The 18,445-nt window shown below is 39.1% G+C and overlaps 2 protein-coding genes and 1 pseudogene across 3 annotated transcripts; all 3 read right to left on the minus strand.

The window, feature by feature from the left end:
- Positions 1 to 201: 201 nt before the first annotated feature.
- LOC103954499 lies at positions 202 to 2,755 on the minus strand (annotated as a pseudogene).
- Positions 2,756 to 4,657: 1,902 nt separating this feature from the next.
- LOC103954491 (zinc finger protein GAI-ASSOCIATED FACTOR 1-like) lies at positions 4,658 to 8,100 on the minus strand. The gene is made up of 4 exons (XM_048578215.1): positions 7,600 to 8,100; positions 7,101 to 7,497; positions 6,769 to 6,983; positions 4,658 to 5,690 (listed from the first exon to the last, which is right to left on the minus strand). Exons 1-4 carry the CDS (start codon positions 7,745 to 7,747, stop codon positions 4,816 to 4,818), a joined length of 1,635 nt encoding a protein of 544 aa, XP_048434172.1. The 5' UTR covers positions 7,748 to 8,100; the 3' UTR covers positions 4,658 to 4,815.
- Positions 8,101 to 12,353: 4,253 nt separating this feature from the next.
- LOC103954480 lies at positions 12,354 to 17,919 on the minus strand. Of its 2 annotated transcripts, none has more exons than XM_048578218.1 (16): positions 17,607 to 17,919; positions 16,838 to 17,049; positions 16,291 to 16,502; positions 16,094 to 16,204; positions 15,866 to 15,967; positions 15,623 to 15,731; positions 15,329 to 15,529; positions 14,896 to 15,064; positions 14,666 to 14,747; positions 14,483 to 14,576; positions 14,211 to 14,307; positions 13,870 to 13,963; positions 13,647 to 13,719; positions 13,248 to 13,421; positions 13,032 to 13,154; positions 12,354 to 12,738 (listed from the first exon to the last, which is right to left on the minus strand). In XM_048578218.1, the coding sequence occupies exons 1-16, from the start codon at positions 17,617 to 17,619 to the stop codon at positions 12,577 to 12,579; spliced, it is 2,028 nt and encodes a 675-aa protein (XP_048434175.1). In that variant the 5' UTR covers positions 17,620 to 17,919; the 3' UTR covers positions 12,354 to 12,576. The 2 variants fall into 2 exon arrangements, with proteins under 2 accessions (XP_048434175.1, XP_009364592.2); XM_009366317.3 differs by having other exon boundaries at positions 16,291 to 16,427; positions 17,607 to 17,908.
- Positions 17,920 to 18,445: the final 526 nt, after the last annotated feature.

Below are 18,445 nucleotides of genomic sequence, written 5' to 3' on the forward strand. Positions count from 1 at the left end.
TGAAAGAATATAATAAAGAGAGTTTTAACGAAAAGCCCGTGGTACTGTTCACTTTAACGAAAAATCACATTTTTACACTAAATAGTCGAACCTAGTATTATTCATTTTACCCTTTATTTTGTCCTTATCGTTAAAACTCAAAGTTTTCAAACTCTTTTCATTAGTTTTCCTCATAATAAATTATTGATTTGCAAGTAACTCTGAAGGACATAAATTGCATTCCAAAATTTTATTGCATAAATTAGTATGATTTAATAAAAAAAAGGTCTACATATATTGAAACATACAGTTTTTGAGCATCCGGAAACAATACTGGTCAATGTTCATAGTCAAGCTTATTCATTAGCATCAACAACAAAATCTTATTTAACTAAGTGGAATCGGCTATATAAATCTTAAAACGTTACTATACTCGGTTTTGTGCCAAGTTTTATCGTCGAAAAACCTCCAAAATTTTCATTAGCATGATTAGCATCCATTCTCCAAATTTTGTCATCGGAAAACCTCCAAAATTTTCAATTTGCAATCTTCGTGAAAATGATCTGAGCGCCGTACTGGGGCTGTAAAGTTAAAAACAGCATTGGGCCATGAACATATGTTGGTGACATCCTGAAAGAATAGCGTTGGATGATGAGTGCCAATGCTAGTTTTGCTTCAACCACGGCCGAAGTTTGACCTGCGCAGATTCGAGGCCCCAGGCCAAATGGGATGAACGAGGCTGAATGCCTTCGAGACTCCAAAAACCTTGATGGATTGAATTCGTGAGCATCTTCTCCCCATATCTCAGTGTCGTGATGGATAGCGATCAACATCAAGTAAAGTTGTGCATCAGTAGGAATTTCCAGGCTCCCGAGCTTAACCTTCTTTGTTGCTTGCCTCGCTAGCATCGTGCTGGAGGGTAGAGCCTGAGCGTTTCATTAACGATCATAGTTATCTGTTAAAAAAGTGACAGAAATAAGCAAAATGTGAGGATCCAGCAACTTGTTTGCGTAATTTAAGTGCTACTTTTATCCAAAGTGCAGACAGCAGTGTTACAAATAAATAGGAATGGATTTCGTGATGCTGGCGAGATACAAGATAATTGTATGAGCTTACATTCTTGAGGTCATTCAAGTTCTCTGCAACCGGGAGCTGATTGTCTCCGAAAATGCGGAATACTTCTTCCCTAGCCTTGCTTTGCCATTCCGGATGCTGTGCTAGAAGTAGTAGTGCCCAAGTCAAAAGATTGGCGGTTGTTTCCTTTCCTGCAAAGTAGAAGGTCTTGCATTCATCTATAACTTCCTGTATCCCTAACTTTTCATCTTCACCATCCGGATTCTTGTACGGCGTCATTAACAGACTAAGCAGATTTCTCGAATCTCCCTTGTTTTTGCCATTTTTTGCAATCAACGTCCGTATGGATTCGCTACTTTCCTTGCCTAATCTCCACCTTTCTCTGTTACTCTTGGTAGGCAAAAACCTGCATGCCAGAAAAAGCATTCAATGAGAACTACCTTGTTGAATTAAGAACATCTCAGTAATTAGCTAGTATATAAACTAAGTTCTTTTTTAAACGACAACAGCGAGGGTGACGAAGGATTAGGAGAACATACAAACACACACACACACACACACACACACACACCACACATACATACACCAACAAGGTTTGAAGTAGTCCACCTGAATCCAGGAATGTAAATGCTCCTTGCTGCCTTCGTGAAAAGATGCATTTGTTGTTCTTGCAAGTCGAAAACATGTTTTCCTTCCTCGAAACAGCTTCCGAAAGCTGTCCTCTATATGACATCCCCTAAGAGCAGATGAAGTTGTTTGTGCACATCCAACTCAAACTCTTCTCTCCCTCCTCTTACATCCTCCCACTTCTCCAACATCTTCATTGTACTCTCCACAATCTCAGGAACCCAACTCTGTTGTATTAGAAACATCATCAACACCACCACCATTCACATCAAATAATAGGCATGTGAACCTAAAACGTTATCGCATTATGTTACTAATCTGCCGCCCTAAAACATAATAACGTAATAAATTAATAACGCTACGTGATAGTGCGATACCTTGACGCGCTCCATGTTGAAGACCTGATTTACAATCCTTCTGTGAAAAGCCCACTTATCGCCCTCGAGCCCGACGAGACCCCAGGCACCAAACAGATACTTAGTCAGAGGTGTAAAGGGGATCTTTCTAAACGACCCACCCGAATTGAAAAGGATTTCCTTGATCATATCCGGGTCGGATATAGCCACTCGGGGCTTCAACCCAAACCAGTAGAGGAAATTCTTCCCGTACATAACGGACCACTGGTGGTAAAATGGGGCCACGCGTTGAACAATGTTGTGGTGGAAAGGGAACGGCTTGGAGAGAGCCTCCGCGAACATACGGCGGATCTCGGCCGAGTTTCCAACGACCGGACGGTAGGCGGGGCCGCGCAGGCCTTGCTTCTGGAAATGGGTTTGTGTGCTCAGTGGGACCCAGATGGTTGAATACACAGATTTGAAGAGGAGGATAAGAAGAAGAGGAAAACTCACAAGAAGTAGAAAATGCATCGTGAAATCAGAGAGAGAGAGAGAGAGAGAGAGAGAGAGGGAGAGGGAGAGGGGGGGCTATTTGGGATAAGCATTTTGTCACTACCGCAGAAAAAGTTGGTGATGTTTTTGGTTCAGACACTCGCACTTGCAAGTACTTCCGTCTAGAATTTGTTTTACCAAGACTTCCAACTTGTTTAAAATGAAAGCACTTCGAACAAAAGCTCTTGTGAACATAAGTTCAAACAAGCGTTCGACTTTTGGCTGGCGTGGTATTTATGTGTTTTGAAGAAGAAACTGTTTTTGCTGCGACGTGAGAATAAGTTCATTTTTACTGCTTCACGTTTTCAGTTTTTCTTATTCAAAACTATAAAAATATGCTATTTTTAAATGTTTAACAAACAACTTTTTAAATTCAACTTTTGTTTATACTGACTTTTTATAAAAGCACATCAATACTGTTATAAGATAATGGCTTTTGCCGACAGCAGAAGCTGACTTTGGGCTTTTCTTTTGGCCTGGAACAACTGAAGCTACTTGAGTGAAACTTGAAAGACCAGTTGGTGTGGTTCGAACAGAAAGAGATTATTGGGTGGTTGCGTCGATTTTCAGGTTTCCAGTAGGAAAAAGTCTTTGGGGAATCATCAACTCCAATTAGAATACTAGGAAGAAAACAAAAACCTATTAACAAAGTCCTCGATCGGCGAATCTGCGATTATTCAAATGGTGTAAATATAATTTACTTTTTACTATTTTATTTTCATTTAAGTGTTATTTATTCCATCACATTTGTAGAGTGAGAGATGACGCGCTTCTGATTGAAACACAAAACATTTCAAAGAAAAATTTAAACGTGCGTCTGATTGAAAAAGCAGTCCTTCTATGAAAAGCCCATTCTGAAGGCCTGGTTTACAATCCATTTATGAAAAGCCCATTCTTCTCTCTCAAGCCCAACAACAGAGAGGAAGGAAAAGAACAGCAAGCGGATGAAGGAAATGCATCGTGAAAAATCCTGATAGCGAAGAGGTAAAGATTTGTTAGTTTCTAAATACATCATGCGTGACGTAGACAAGAGTAATAAACAAGAAATTTACTAAACAAGTAACTCAATTGGTTACGAACATTCAGCTTTACAAGATTTTAAGTTCGACTCACTTCTCACCATCTAAACCTCTCTGCTCCGGTAACGTTTCGAGGTTAAAAATCACTTATCAAGAGGGACACCACAGGTCCACGGATAGCTGGGTGGCAACAGCAACTGCAGGGTTGCAGGTTGCGCAGCTACCAGCAAGAGATACCACCCGGCAGGGCAGGTGCCCTCCCACGCCATAAAACCGTTGGACCCACGAGTGGTCATCGACCCACCCACCACACTGTCAAATTACGACCTGGATTGTCTGCCTCTCCATTCTCTTCTATTTTTGTAATCACGGTTAAATCACGTCAATATTTTATATTCCTATTACTTTTTATCTTATTATTTCTATAAAAAAAAAAAAAGTGTTATTGACACTCCAAAAATCTTATTCTACACTGTTCACAAATGTATTTTTCTTTCCAAATATAGAAAGTTTAGAATGTAGAATAAGATTTTTGAAGTACCAATAACAATTTCAAAAAAAAAAATCAATCAATATAAAATATTAACATGACTTAACCGTGATCACAGAGAATGAAAAGGGTACGGGATAAGGAGGGCAAACAATTTAGTCAAATTAAACCCAGGTCCCAGTTTTATTTGCCATGATGCTTGACTCGTTTGACCACCGGACCGTACTTGTAGACCGCCATAAAGTTCCAGTCCATCCATGTGCTCATCAAAGCGAAACGATACCGTCTCGCGCATTATTTTGTTGGTGTAATGAATTTCTGGCTTGATTTTCTCCAATTCAATACGTTGCATAAATTGTTAATTGCGACGATCACACCGCTACTCATGCTGCATAATTGTTGAATGTGACAATCACACCACTATTCACGTTGCTATGATTGACGTGGTATAACATAAGTTTGAATTTTGACGTACTATAACATAAGTAAATTGGTCATGATACCAGCAAAACAAGCTCCTGTGCAACTTAATTTTTCCCTTTTGTGCTGCACTTTTCTAAGCTAGCAATTAAGCAAGCTCCTGTACAACTTAATTTTTAACTTCTCCATCCAAAACGGGGACATTTCAAAGACCAAAATTAAGGATCCATCCATCACAAAAACAAAGAAGCTTTCTCCTCTACAGTTCTACTACATATATATGATATAATCAGGCACAAAATACAGAATGCAATTCTGTCTAGAGCAATGAAGACCTATCGGGTTTTCTATCTTGTGCACCTTCCCACGTTTCTCGCTGCGAACTCCCACCTCCGCCGCCACCACTTCCATATGCAGTTGCAACATTGAAGGCACCGCCGCTGCCACCAAAGGAATTTAGGAAAGCAGAAAATCCAGCTGCGGAAGCGCCACCTCCACCACTACTACCGATGCTCAGCCCAAGAAGGTCACGAGTCATGGGCTGGCCCCCAAACGACGAAGGCGGACCCATCATTAGATCAGTCAATTGGGCAGCATTTGCAGTTGAGAGAAGTTCAAGCCCTAGCTCGGCTCCCACGTGCGCAGCACCACCACTCTCCGGCTCCTTGTTCCACTGCAATGTCGTGCTACTTTCTTGAGACGGGGATGAGGTTGTGGACAACCCCAACCCACGAAGCAGCGAGGCGTTCGATGCCGCAGCACCCATTTGGCCCATTTGGGCTGCCTTTTGGAGCAATGCCGTGGCGGACATGGCAGCGGGTTGGGCATAGTTGCGGTGGTCTTGATCAGGTGTTGGGAAGAGTGAGGAGCCATTGCTGGAGAGGTAAAGAGAGGTGGTGAGAGAGAGTGATGTGGGTTCATTAATGGAGGAAATTGTAGTAGAGCCATCTGGGCGGCCCAATGCAGATACTTGATTGGAGAATGAGGACGGTGGCGATGTTTGAGGTGGGCCGGGTGGCTGTGTGATTAATGCTGAGGCGGAGGAAGGTGCAAATATACTTGCAAATACACTACTACCATTGTTGCAATTTCCAGTCGAGGTCGTGGCGGTGGCGGTCGTGCTGATCGCCGTAGTAGCTAAGCATGACGTGGCCTGCGCCGGAGGGGACAGGCCAATTGGGTTCTCTGGCAAATCTGTAACCACCAGAAAACTATCAAGCAATTATGATCATCAAAATATAAAAAGCAGAATGCAAGAAAGTGGCGCAGTCATGAATAAAGCATAATTTGTTTAAAATTTTTACTCAAGCCTTTCTCATTGGAAACAACCTAAAAACTTTGAAAGCTTTGTGCTTTACATGCAAAAGGAGAAAGGAGAAAGGAGAAAGGAGAAAGGAGATGGAGGCAATAATGGCGTCCTTTCTCCTCCAACTTTTTTTCCATTTTTTTAAATTTTATTTTTTGAACCCTAATCACCTCGATTCCTGAGCTCGCATGTCAATCGTGCATCCATCCCTTTTTCCTGTCGCCGTGGGACAACTACACACACACTCTCTCTCTCTCTACATCCTCCACACCCATACTACTGTGAAAGTTGCAACTTTCCAACAGCTTACTCACCCACGCGAGAACGACATCGAGGTAGAGACAAAAACCCAGCCATAAAATACCACCACCCCGGCCTTCACTACTACTACTATTTTTATTCTTTAATATAAATGATAATTTGAGGAACAGTCCAACCTAAGATCTTTTGAGTAAATGTTCTAAACCACTTGATAAACGGGCAAGCATTTCAAGACGGAAATGGAACTCCCTCTCTAGAACACTAATCAAACCTATGTATTTAAGACTTATGTAATTAGACGGAGACTCATATACGTAGGTTAGGCCAATTACTCGCGGTGTAGCTGCCCTTGCATTGAGTTTGATTGCTCTCGACAAACTATGGTAGTTTCTTTTAATGAAAGAGATTTAGATCAACGAAAATCAAACTCGGAATCTCAACTCAAGTGTGAACATATTTAACCAACATAGCTACAGCTCTCTGCTTATTAGCGTAGTTCTAAGTATAGCATTGTAAGATGTGCAAAATTAATTACTTAGATTAGGTGGTGCTAATAAAACCTAAGAATTTTGTTGAAAGGACTGGAACAATCATGTTACCACGCACTCCCAAGCTTAGCATTTGACGCACGTGGGCGATGTAGCATGCTCATATTATTCATCATATCGTAATGATAAATTTATTGACCTTATTAAATAGGATTACCTGAGCTCTGAATAGACAAGGCCGGAGACACCACGGTGTTCGACGGTGTGTGAGGCGGTGGAGGCGGCGACCCCACCACCCCACTCTTCGCACTCGGAGTTGGATTTGAATTCGGGTTCATACTTCCGTCGGGCCCAATCACTAGGGTTTGAGTCTTCGCGCTCTCCTCCGCCAACGCGTCGCAGAACGCCCTGTGCGTTATGAAGCTATCCCTCCTTCAACCATCCCAAAACAAAACGACAACGCATTAATAACCGGCGGTTTCTCGAGAAAGTGTAAGAAAATGGAAAGGAAAAGGAAAATTTTAGTTTTCTCGGGAAACAAACACGCACCTAGAGAATAAAGTTCCGCAATCGCATTTGTACTCTCGGGTGCCGCAAGTCTTCATGTGCGCCTTCCAATCGGACTGCACGGCGTATTTCTTGGAGCACCGCTCGCACTTCCACTTCTTCTCGCCGTGCTTTCGACAAAAGTGCTTCTTGATACCCGTCAGGTCTCCGAGCGCCCGGGTGGGGTGGTGGTGAACGCAGGAGGTCTCGGGGCAGACGTAGACCCGCTTCCGTACTTCTTTGCTCGTCCGTTGCTTCAGCTTCCACGGCAGGTTGTGGCCCCGCCGGTGGAGCTGCAGGTTCTGGTCGCGCTGGAAGCCTTTATTGCAGATCTCACACACGAAACGGTTCGTTGCGAGGAGAGTCGTCGGCGACAGCGCGATCACCTCCGCTTCGGGATCTGAAAAATTAAAAATTAGCAAGAAAATACGCGTTGGCTCAGCTTATATAATTAGCTAAAATTTCAAAATTTAAAGACTAATCGAGAAACCACGTCGTCTACCTGGCATTCCGGGAAGGTTTCGCTTTTTCTTTTGCGGCGGCTCCGGATGAGTCATGGCTTCGTGAGCGGAGGACGTTAAACTGGCTTCGCCGCCGGTAGCCGTTGAAACCGTCAGTAACGGCGATGAGGAATTATCCAGCTCCCCCATGTTTGCTTCCGAATTTTTATATCTCTGAGCTCAAAGTCCTCTCAAACAAGCTAAAAAAAACAAGCTGCCTACTTAAGGTAACAGTTCTGATTGATTAAAATAAACAAAAACTTTCTGTTTGTTTCGAGGGGAAGTGAAAAATTTCCGGGAAAACCCGACAAAACTGCTCGAGCTAAATTAATGGACTTTTTGAACCGGAACGCGGAGTCAACTCAGTCATCTAGGTCGCAGACGGAGAGCCAAAGTCCCATTAGGCGGCGCGCCTCCGCAGCTGGCAATGGAAGAGAGGGGGAGAGAGAGAGAGAGAGAGTGCTTGTGAGATGCAGGTAGAGAGAGAAAGAGAGAGATTTGAACGCAGTGGAAAAATATTAAATTTATTGAAAAATGGGTTAAAGCGGCGGAAGTTAACCATGGTTAATAGTCGGAGGACATGGATTTAACCATGGTTATACCTGAACCCAATGAGTCCAAATTCTGATCCCGTGGCTGATGTGTAGATCTGGCCGTCCACGTGGGGCAATAAGCGGGAAGATGACATTTGTCGGAGGAAGTCGGACTAGGCAGTGCCTGCCTTATAGCGCTAGAGATCGAAAGTTCAAACTATTGTTCAATCAATACACTGGGAAGAGATCCTCATCTCATCAATCAATTAATTCGGATTCTTAAAATTTGATTTAACAATTAAAATTATTATAATTTTTAAAATAATTTCATACTTGTAATCATTAGATTAAATTTTAAAAATCAAAATTAATTAATTGATAGACTTTGATACGAGAGATTATCTCTCGGAAAGGATCTCTTTCCTTACCCAATTATGCTAAACTTGTCCTCATCCGGACATAAACTTTGCCAAATCCTATTTACGTTAAAAGACAGTTATACCCCTGCACAATCCACCGTTTCATAAATGGTATGACGGGTTTTCGAAACACCATGTTTTGAGTCAAACAGTAGTACTGTACCAACGGAGGTCAAATGTCACTGATACCCTCGTGAGTCGGGTGCTTGTACTGCACACCTTACGTGCACGTGCTCGAGCTCGAGTCTGCCACCAAAGTGAGTCCAAAGAGCTCAAATCCCGTAAGCCACAAGTCCATTGCAACCCATGGACCTCATGGTGTTCGGAGTTTAATAGCCGTTGTTAGGTCAGATCCAAAGTTTAAGATGGAGACGCGATGTATTGGATAATATAATGTTTGCCTACGTAGGCAAATACGTACCGTTCTGAGTTCTGTCATCCCAAAAATGGACAGCTAACGCAAAGGCCACCATCTTTTTCAAAATTCGGATCACGGCCGGAGGATTTTCGATGGAAATGAAAAGTTGTTGGGTGATGTTATAATTTTAAAACGTAAGGTTAAGTAATGGTTGAGCATGAGTTTTTAACTTTTAACTTGAAATAATTTATTGTTAATTTATAGAAGTTTATGCTTATCATTAGAATCGTTCATATTATAAGTTATTTTATAAAAATCATCTTTGAAAAAAATTAATTAAAACTAAATTCGTTTACTATCAAACTGTATAAAAAAAAAATGAACAAAATTGATAAATGCATCACAAACCGTCCAACGGGTTTTAGATATTTTATAAAATAGTATATTTGTATTCAGATTCGGATTCAGATACAGTGGACTGAGTTGTGCAGGCCGTGGACGGTCCACATCTCTCAGGGCCCACCGCCACAGGTGCTGAGGTGGACGGTTCAGATGCAATCTGCCAAACACTCGTTAGTGTATTGACAGGTACTTTTTATGCCATTGTTTTATCTCAGAGGGTCATAATTACTCAAATAATTGAAACGATGGACATAAATCTTGATAAAATAATAAATAATAATATTTTGTTTAAGCAAGTTGCACCCTGAACTCCACCTTAATCTGTGATTTTCCCCCAATAAACTATTTTTAATTACAAAATTGAAACCTTTTAGTTGATATTTTATGAATTTTACCCCACCTAAATATTAAATCCTCATAATTTATGTTGTGCCAATTTAGCAAGAAAACAGTGCAGTCACTGCTCCGGCTCTGGCTGGCTTGTTGCAAACTGAATGAGTCAAACGACTTCGTTTGCTTTGTTTGATCTTTGTATTATTTTATTTTTGTTTCGTTTGGTTCTTTTTGTTTCATAGTGTTTAGACGACTTTTGAGGTTTGACCCCAAAACAAGCCAAACCTCATGAATTGGACTTAAATTACACGTCTTGAAGTTTATCAACATTCCTTTTATTTCGTTGATAAACTTAAATGTTCCTTAAATTACACGTCTTGAAGTTTATCAACGTTCTATCGGTGTTATAGTGTATGTTCTCGCCCATATATTGTTAATTCTGTCAGTTATTCGATAATGTAAATAAATGATATTATCTACATTAAAGAAGTATGAAAGTTAGAAAAGCGTTACAATGGACGTGGTTCAAATTCGTCTTTAGTTGGTAATTGAATATAAAATTATTCACTTACAAATAAAGATGAATACTACTAAATCGTAGTACTAAGTGACATTAAAGTTTAACTTTCTCCATTTTGAATAGTCAATGCCTTTTAACTTTTTCTGGTAACTTAATTATTGAAATGAAATTGAAAGTGTTTATCTATTTGTGAACGTAACTTTTGTTAAAGTATATATCTTTTTTGTAATAATTGAATTTAAGACCTCTCATTTATAAATGAAGATAAATATCACTAAACCGTAATACTAAGTGGTATGAAAGTTTAACTTTCTCCATTTTGAATAGTCAATGCCCCTTAACTTTTTCTGGTAACTCAATTATTGAAATTGAAAGTGTCTACCTATTTGTGAACGTAACTTTTGTTAACATGTGCATAGCGCGAGATCACGTGGGGAGCATTAACACAAAAAATTGTTACGAAAATGACGGTCTGAGGCTGCTGGTGCGTATTAAAAATTCAAGAGGGTTGAAAACCAAATTAAAAGTTTGAAGCAGCATCAATAAAAAAATCGTATATTAAAATAAGAATATATTATATTTTCGAAAGTCCAACAAGACAAGTATACAAGTTGGATTGATGAAAGCTTACCAAATAAAGAAAAATATTAAACAATGTCATAATTTGAGATTGAGACGGATTAGTTTATGCTAAGATCATAATTAAGCATCCATTGGGGTCAAAATTTGGCATGATTATGTTCCAAGATAAACTTACTACTTATCCATGGAATATTGACTTGGCAAGAACATATTATGCTAAAAAGGGTAACTGTGGGAATATTCGGATAAGGTTTCATCCAATCAGAGACTGGCCACGTGGAATTTCACCATATAGTCTTTTACTTTGGGAAGGGAAGAGTGGTTGGATGAGAATTTTTTCACTTTGTTCATTGATTAATTGAGAACACAACGTCGGATGTGACTGAAAACACAGACTTTTTTCAAAAATCGAAATCATTTAGTGGCTCAAAAGCAAATAAAAGCAAGCAGAGAAAGTTGAAATTTAAACATGTTGAGTTATCTTGCTTGCTCGAAAGCATCATCTTTTGTTGACAAGTTATGAGATCATGGAAGACTAGCGTCTTTTATTGCAGATTCTTTAGATGTGATTTTAAAATGATTATAAGTCTATAGTTAGGCTATTTAGTTTGAAAATAGTTTGGTTGGTTTGCTTTTGATAGAAGCGCTTATGTTATAAATATATTGTTGTTTGAATTAAAAATTTTAGTGCTTTATAAAAAAACCGCTTAGAATGTACTTCTAAGTTTTTATGTTAACAAACTACTAGAACTGCATTTAACTAGCAGAAAACATTTTAGTCGTTCCATAACATTTTCAAACATGACCTAAGCAATTTTTAAATAATTAAAAGTGCTTCTGACAACACTAACAACAAAATTTGATAGGATTTATAAAAGAAGAAATTGTAGCAATGATTCTCAAACTTTTAACCAATTCAAGCTATAGCATATGAATTAAAAATCTGTGACTATTAATCTCTGAATTTTTCAAAACGCAAAGCAAAAGTCTTTTTTTTTTAACTCTGTTAAAACTTCAGTGCCAAGTGAGGTTGCATTATGTGAAAAAGAAAACAAATGGATGTACAGTCACAAGCCCAAAGTAATGATGACTAGTTTGATTATATCTTTCGGTAGCTTTTCTGATTCCAATATGATGCAAAAGGTCCATCTTCAATCTCGATTTTTTTTCGTTTACGTGACCCCCACTCCCTCCCTTTCTCTTTTTTGCCCTTTTGTTATAAGTGGCACTGTGGGCTCCGATACTGCTTTGGGGATGCGTACGAGTCAATGGCGTACTAATTTTTGAGGGATAAAGGGCCATGGGGAAAACGATTTTAATTGTTTTCCTGTTTCTGTGTTGTGCTAAATGCAGTGAACCAACGAGATGAGTGTTATCGACAGAAAGTAGGCCACTATTGTATGCATCGCCGGCTTTATTGGCAAATTAGGATGCGTCGGGATGATTCCATCGCAGTATTTCAAATCAATCATGCTATTCCACGAGGAGAAGTTGTGGCATTAGTGATTGCTTTTAGTTACCGCCGTAATGACATCTTAGTTTCTCTTAGTAAAGTAGTCGGAAGATGTTTCCTACCTATACCGTAAACTTTTTCAGACTGTTTCACATGTATACAGTAACTTTTAGTAATCTGACTCCGAAAAAAAGGTATACTAGTTGTCTGTACATTACTCCAAAAGATTATGAAAATATGGAAAATGCAATACCCGGGGGTAAACAAAAACATCTATCGTGATGTGCAGGCTCCGATCTCGCTGCAAACGATGTTCGTTTGCAAGTCTGGAAGTGCGTGATGAACATTAAGATTACATCCTGGTGCCGACTGTTTTTTCTCACGACCGGCATGCATTGTAGATCTCACCCCGCATTGCATCAATGGGCATGTGCTCGTGCGTGTAACGCTCAGGACCCAGGTACAAACCCGTCTTTTCAAGGAGAGCCAGTCCTTCCTCTCTACCGTATCTTGAAGAATAGAGTCTGAGGTACTCAATGTCCTGATGAAATAACCACACAAATTTCTAATCATCATGAAACAGGACTTGGAAGAAAGAAACAAAACACCATACACGACGTTTTCAGTTGCAACCGCCATGGAAACGCTTTAGTTTTAAGATTCAAAATTTTTGGAGCAAGAAAAGATTCAGGAAATAAAGTTCCGGATTTGTAAACATTTGTGTTTTGATTGTCAACAGAATGAATGTATACCCCTAAATGACTCGAGAATTGCTCAAAGAATAAATGAAACCAGACCGGGATAAACTGACTATAATATCGAAGTTTCACTTACCTGCAAGCCACTAAGAATGCGTTCAAGTCTGACCGAAGCAACTGGTTGACTTGATGATGAGAACACCTGGCCAGGGTAGAACAAAACTCCATCTCCAGGGGGAAGGCCACGCCTGAATCTTATCTGCTCAGTCACGTAATTTATTTCAGTAAAATGCAAGTAGCTTTTTATAATTGCTACTCCATCTCATAAATTGTCTAGATGCTAGGAAAGTACCTCTGCGCTTGGAACATTTGCCTTCTCATAGCAATTGGCACCCCAATATAAGAAACCTGTTCCACCTTCTTTCCATACACGCCACATTACAGCACGGTGTTGTGTACCTCGCATACCAAGGTGCCAATTGGGATGCGGGTCAGACGGTCCCATGCACACATAAGTCCACCATTCCTACAAACTCGACGAGCTCACATCCTTCAGCAAGCAACATCCAAGATGCAAAAAATTGTAAACAGGTATCCATACATAATTCTTACAAACTGTTTAATCCATAAAAGCAAAAGACCACAAACTATTCCTTCAATTTAACCAAACTCAACAAGAACAGATCCAGAATTTTAAGAAAGCTTCTCAAGGAAATTAGATAAGAGCCAGGCAAAATTTCTGTTACATCACCTCGCCATTTTCTGGTTGTATTTCGGAAACAATATCCTTGACCAAATCTTCTCGATTCCCAAGCACCCATTCACTACCAATTCAAACCAAATTATATTGTTCTCAGACATTGTCATTGACCAAAAACTAGCAACTAAAGTCAAATACCTGAATACTATCACTTCCACTTTTCTTTTACAGAAGGTTCTTAGAGGGCACTCACAGTACAAATGAATATCAATACCTTGTACAATAAATTTGAGTGTGTGGGCGCAGGAATTTTGGAACTTTCACAAAAGCCTCAAACGCAGTAGGTGCAAGAGGTGCATCGCTTGGCCCTACATGGTGGAAAAGAGCAATATATAGTAACATAAATTCGCAGGTAGAAGGAGCCAAATATAGATAAACTAATGAAGCACTCATCAGCAGAACCAAAATAAACAATCAGACACACACTACTAAAGATAAACTAATGAAGTACTCATTCAGCAGAACCAAAATAAACAATCAGAGACACACTACCACCTATGAAACTCTATGCAATAATTAAAATCATTTAGCTATAAGAAGAATATGAGTTCATACCACAGTAGTAAGTAGTTAAAACACGAGCATCAGGAGCATACGCATGGATCTCGTTGGCTATGCTGCGGAGGGACTCGTATTGCTCCAAATTCAGTGGCTGACATATATTATAAAGCAGGCACATTAACTTACAATAAATTAGTAATGCATTTTGCAAAAGGGAAAATGACAATGCATGAGTTATATCTAGTACTGCTACCTTTTACAAATATTTCTATACTGAAAAACTTAAGCGGAGTTTAAGGGAAATCATTTTTCGATTGTGTTCATACCTCATCCCACAAGTAAAAATAGGCTTTCTTCCAGTGAGACTTTGTCCTTAATATATCAATCTGTTTCTGCATGTAATCCTTCGTTGCATTACCACTGTGGCACATCAGCAAATGGGTAGAACCTCATCAGTTTTCATCACACATATACCTGAAAGAAGTGAACTTGGATGATGAGCTCTATACCCAGAGACAGATCGACTATATGGCAAAGCATAGGCTGCCAACCGTGGATCCGAAAAGTATTCATCTGATTTTGGATGATCAGCTGCAACAAATGAAATTCAGAAAAGCAAATAATGCATCTTTTTAGAAGGCATTTATTGAAGACAACAAAAAGAGAAAGTTTAATAAATCAGAGATAACAGCATAAGTAATTGATAATAGCAGAGTAGCTTATGGCTTGTCGTAAGTACCTGGCCAAGGGCAGGTATATGTCAAGACACGCATACTATCACCCCATCTGCAAAAGTATGGACTGATTTTGTATTGAAGAAGCCACTTAAAATGCTGATCCAGTGCCTCATACCACTCATCAGTCCCATGTTCAACACCAAAACGATCTTCAATTACAGTATCAGATATCTAAAATATAGTTTAAGGATGCAATGACATTGTAGGATCAAAAAACATGTGGTTGAACATACAACAGAACATTAATTTATAAAAAACTTTTGGTCTGTCATAAGAACAGGACATCTGCATCTTCACGCATGGGCATTATTTGCTGTAAGGAATTAATGATCCCCCTTCCAATTTTACACTTACTAATAAGTGTTTATGCTTCTCAGTTACTTGAATTAATATGTCAGAAGTTAAATACTATTTTTTTAATATAACACAGGATACGCCAAAAACGGCAGGGAGTGATGGGGTTACAGGAAGAATGAAGTCCCAAACTGTCATATTAATCTTCACACGTACTGAAAGGCTCGAAATAGCATCTTCCTCCATCATATCAACTGGCCCATTTAATGATAAGTATTCAGAAAATAGTGGCGAAAGAAGAACACTTCTTAAAGATGCTGTAGCAGATTTCACCCCTTCTACCTAAAAAAGCACATGCTCAAATCAACAGCTAATAACACACCAAACTAAACAGAAATAATACAATTGTGTACAAAGTTTAATTTGTAAACCAACCACTTCATCCACCGGTTTCCCATCAATGGGGTCCAACATTTCAAGACAACTTTGAAGATCCCTATAAAGTTGATGCTTCTCGGCTTTGCCCAAGCAATGTGCTGGAACCCTGTACCAAGTCAGAATCAATAAACGTGGAGAATATATTTCAATGTATAAGGAAAGGAATACCCATATTGCTAAAAGAATAGAGAGCTAAACTTTTACAACTTATTGACTAAAAATAATTGTGAACAGACTCACTCCGAATCTGCCTTTGTAGCAGTAATGATGATCTCCCCCTCATACTGTCCTGGGGGTTGTGCACTAGGAACATCAATGGAAACCCAAACTGCAGTTGTTTCTCTGGAGGCACCAGCATGGGGAGGAGAGGGAAGGAGAAAGAAGATTGTGTCAGTCTCTTGCAATAACTGTCTTATAGAATTATGTCGCACCAAATTAAGACTATCATATTACTAATGTGATCAGTACCCTGGTAATAGGCTTATTTGACTAACTGGAAGATCAAGAGGTGCAAGAGCATCTGGGACACCCAATATGGGAACCACACGCCGCATGTTTATTGATTGTCCAACTACCAACCTGCCCACAGTAAATATCAGAAAGTAAGGAAATGGAAGAGTAATTGTAAGCCTACAGCAAGAAAAATATGACTTCAAAGAACTAACCGATCACCAGATGTGGAGCATAAGTCACTACACTGGACCTGCACAACCCCTGCATTTCCAGGACCACCCCATGAAACTTTTGGACGCATTGCAATTTGAATACTTTCTTTTTCATTTCTACCAGCCAGAAGATTAACCTTCAAGTAAACCCAACTTAGAATCCAGAAGAGTACAGTACCTCTAGAGCAGAAGATCGGATGCTTCATCCTATTCTATTAAGTAAAAAGGTCACGAATATAATGTTTCACAATATATGATAGCTCCTACATATTCTAATAGAAATTAAATGGAAGAAAAGAAAAAAACAATAGCCTCCAACAGGAAGGTAAGTATCTATTGAAATGCAAATTATTAAAAAATAAAAATAAAATTGCATAACTCATTCTCAGACATGTTAAGGATTGAAAACCAAATTACATTAGGTGTGGCAAGAGTCGCAAGACGGCACCTAAGCTGCTTGCCTTCCATTTTCAATAAATCTTGTGGAATTCGTAGTTTTCAGAAGCTAGTTAACATGACACCATTTAAATCAAGGAACTATACGTACCGACTCCAAATTCCTTGGCATTTCTTGTGGTCCAACATTTGCTGTGCTTGGCATGCACCACACATGCACTAAATCAGCAGTCGGAAACTCTGTAGGGTCGATTGATCCTTTGAGTGGACTTGGAACTTGTAAGCCACCATCAGTCCATCCATATGCCGTCCCTCCTCCAGCAACACCTTCAACTGGTGGCACAACGATGTCTTGAGGATTCCCTGGTAAGTTGTATCCACAACAAAATCAGCTCATATGAATCTCTAGATTCAAAATTATTTACCAAATTTCAAGGCAAATCCAACTAAAAGGCACTTTAATTGGTTTATGGTCGAAACGCTTTGCAACAATTAAAAAAGTGAATTATATTTCCGAAATCCAATCAGAAAAGCCAATTCATAAACTCTACATCAGAAAATTCGAAGTTCCGAACAGCTTTTCAAGTAAATAACCTTAGTCGATCATCAAAGCTAAAATACAAACAGTTGCGCGATTACAAGCAACATGTTCAGTTTCGCTGAGATTGCAGTGAAAAAAGCAAATATTTATAACGTCATTTGCATATCGGACTGTAACCGTGAAGACTTCAATTTTAATTTCTCATATTTTCTCACTTACTCCTCTATTTTTCTCAGGAACTCAAACAGTGCATACAGGAATCAAGAAAAGAAGCAATTTTCCGAGAAAATGGTAGAAATTGAACACCGGCGACTCAAACAAACATTAAACTAGCGCCTGAAAAACGAAGAGAGAAAGGTGAAAATTGGCCGGGACTAACCTGAGTCATCCATTTCCGGCAATTACAATTTGCAGAAGAAGATCGGCGGTATCTTCTTCTTCCTCCGAGCTCGGTATTTGCTTTTCAGGTGAAGAAATCGAACTGTCGCCTGAGGACTGAAAGAAATGATCACCCGCTCCGTCTTCTCTCGTTGCGAATTAAAAGAACGCAAATGGATCATGTAATAAGTGCTTGGCAGATTTAGGGGTGTGGTCGATTTAGATTTAAAAGGATTTTAATAGGCTCTTTTTATGTGACAGATTTTAAATAATTTTAATGGGCTTTTTGTATGAATTTATTTCATGGATTTCTTAGTTGAATCTTATAATATAAAATGGATCCTTAGATTTATTATGTGTTTCTCTTTCTCATTTGAATTGTAATTTTTTAAAAGAAAATTAACTAACCAAAACAAGGATAGATGATTTCAATTACATATCTTATAGTCAAAAGCTAATACAATTACATAAAACACACATAAATCAAAATTTAAGAAGATGATAGATGGTTTCAAGATAAACAAGATAATAATGTTGCTTTAACATGCATATTGCTCCCTCGGCCTTCATACGGTGCTCCTAAAAATCAGAACACTAGCATTATTGATCACTCATTATCCTCCATTCACATTGTTATAATTATGGGCATATTTCCATATGTCCAAATCTATGTTATATCTCCATTCATTAGCAATATTCCGTTTTTGTTCTTGTGTTTGAAAATCTTGGTCAAGATCCCCTTCCAAAACTGACAACGGTTGAGACGAAGAAAATTCATCATCTGGTTCAACATGAAATTAGTCCACTTCCATTTCTTCCTCATCTCCTTCCGCTTCCATG

Source organism: the organism of the source record quoted next, unplaced genomic scaffold (genome assembly GCF_019419815.1).
Source record: "Pyrus x bretschneideri cultivar Hongxiangsu unplaced genomic scaffold, Pyrus_bretschneideri_v1 Contig1, whole genome shotgun sequence".
Taxonomy (NCBI): domain Eukaryota; kingdom Viridiplantae; phylum Streptophyta; class Magnoliopsida; order Rosales; family Rosaceae; genus Pyrus; species Pyrus x bretschneideri.

Excerpts from the sequence above, each read along its gene's own strand:
- LOC103954491 (XM_048578215.1), bottom strand. The coding sequence starts at position 7,747 with ATGGGGGAGCTGGATAATTCCTCATCGCCGTTACTGACGGTTTCAACG. Across the intron at positions 7,498-7,599 it reads AAACCTTCCCGGAATGCCAG|ATCCCGAAGCGGAGGTGATC; the intron begins GTAGACGACGTG and ends TTAATTTTTCAG. Across the intron at positions 5,691-6,768 it reads CTTGTCTATTCAGAGCTCAG|ATTTGCCAGAGAACCCAATT; the intron begins GTAATCCTATTT and ends TGGTGGTTACAG.
- LOC103954480 (XM_048578218.1), bottom strand. Across the intron at positions 16,205-16,290 it reads TGCTCCACATCTGGTGATCG|GTTGGTAGTTGGACAATCAA; the intron begins GTTAGTTCTTTG and ends TACTGTGGGCAG. Across the intron at positions 13,422-13,646 it reads TACAACCAGAAAATGGCGAG|GAATGGTGGACTTATGTGTG; the intron begins GTGATGTAACAG and ends TCGAGTTTGTAG.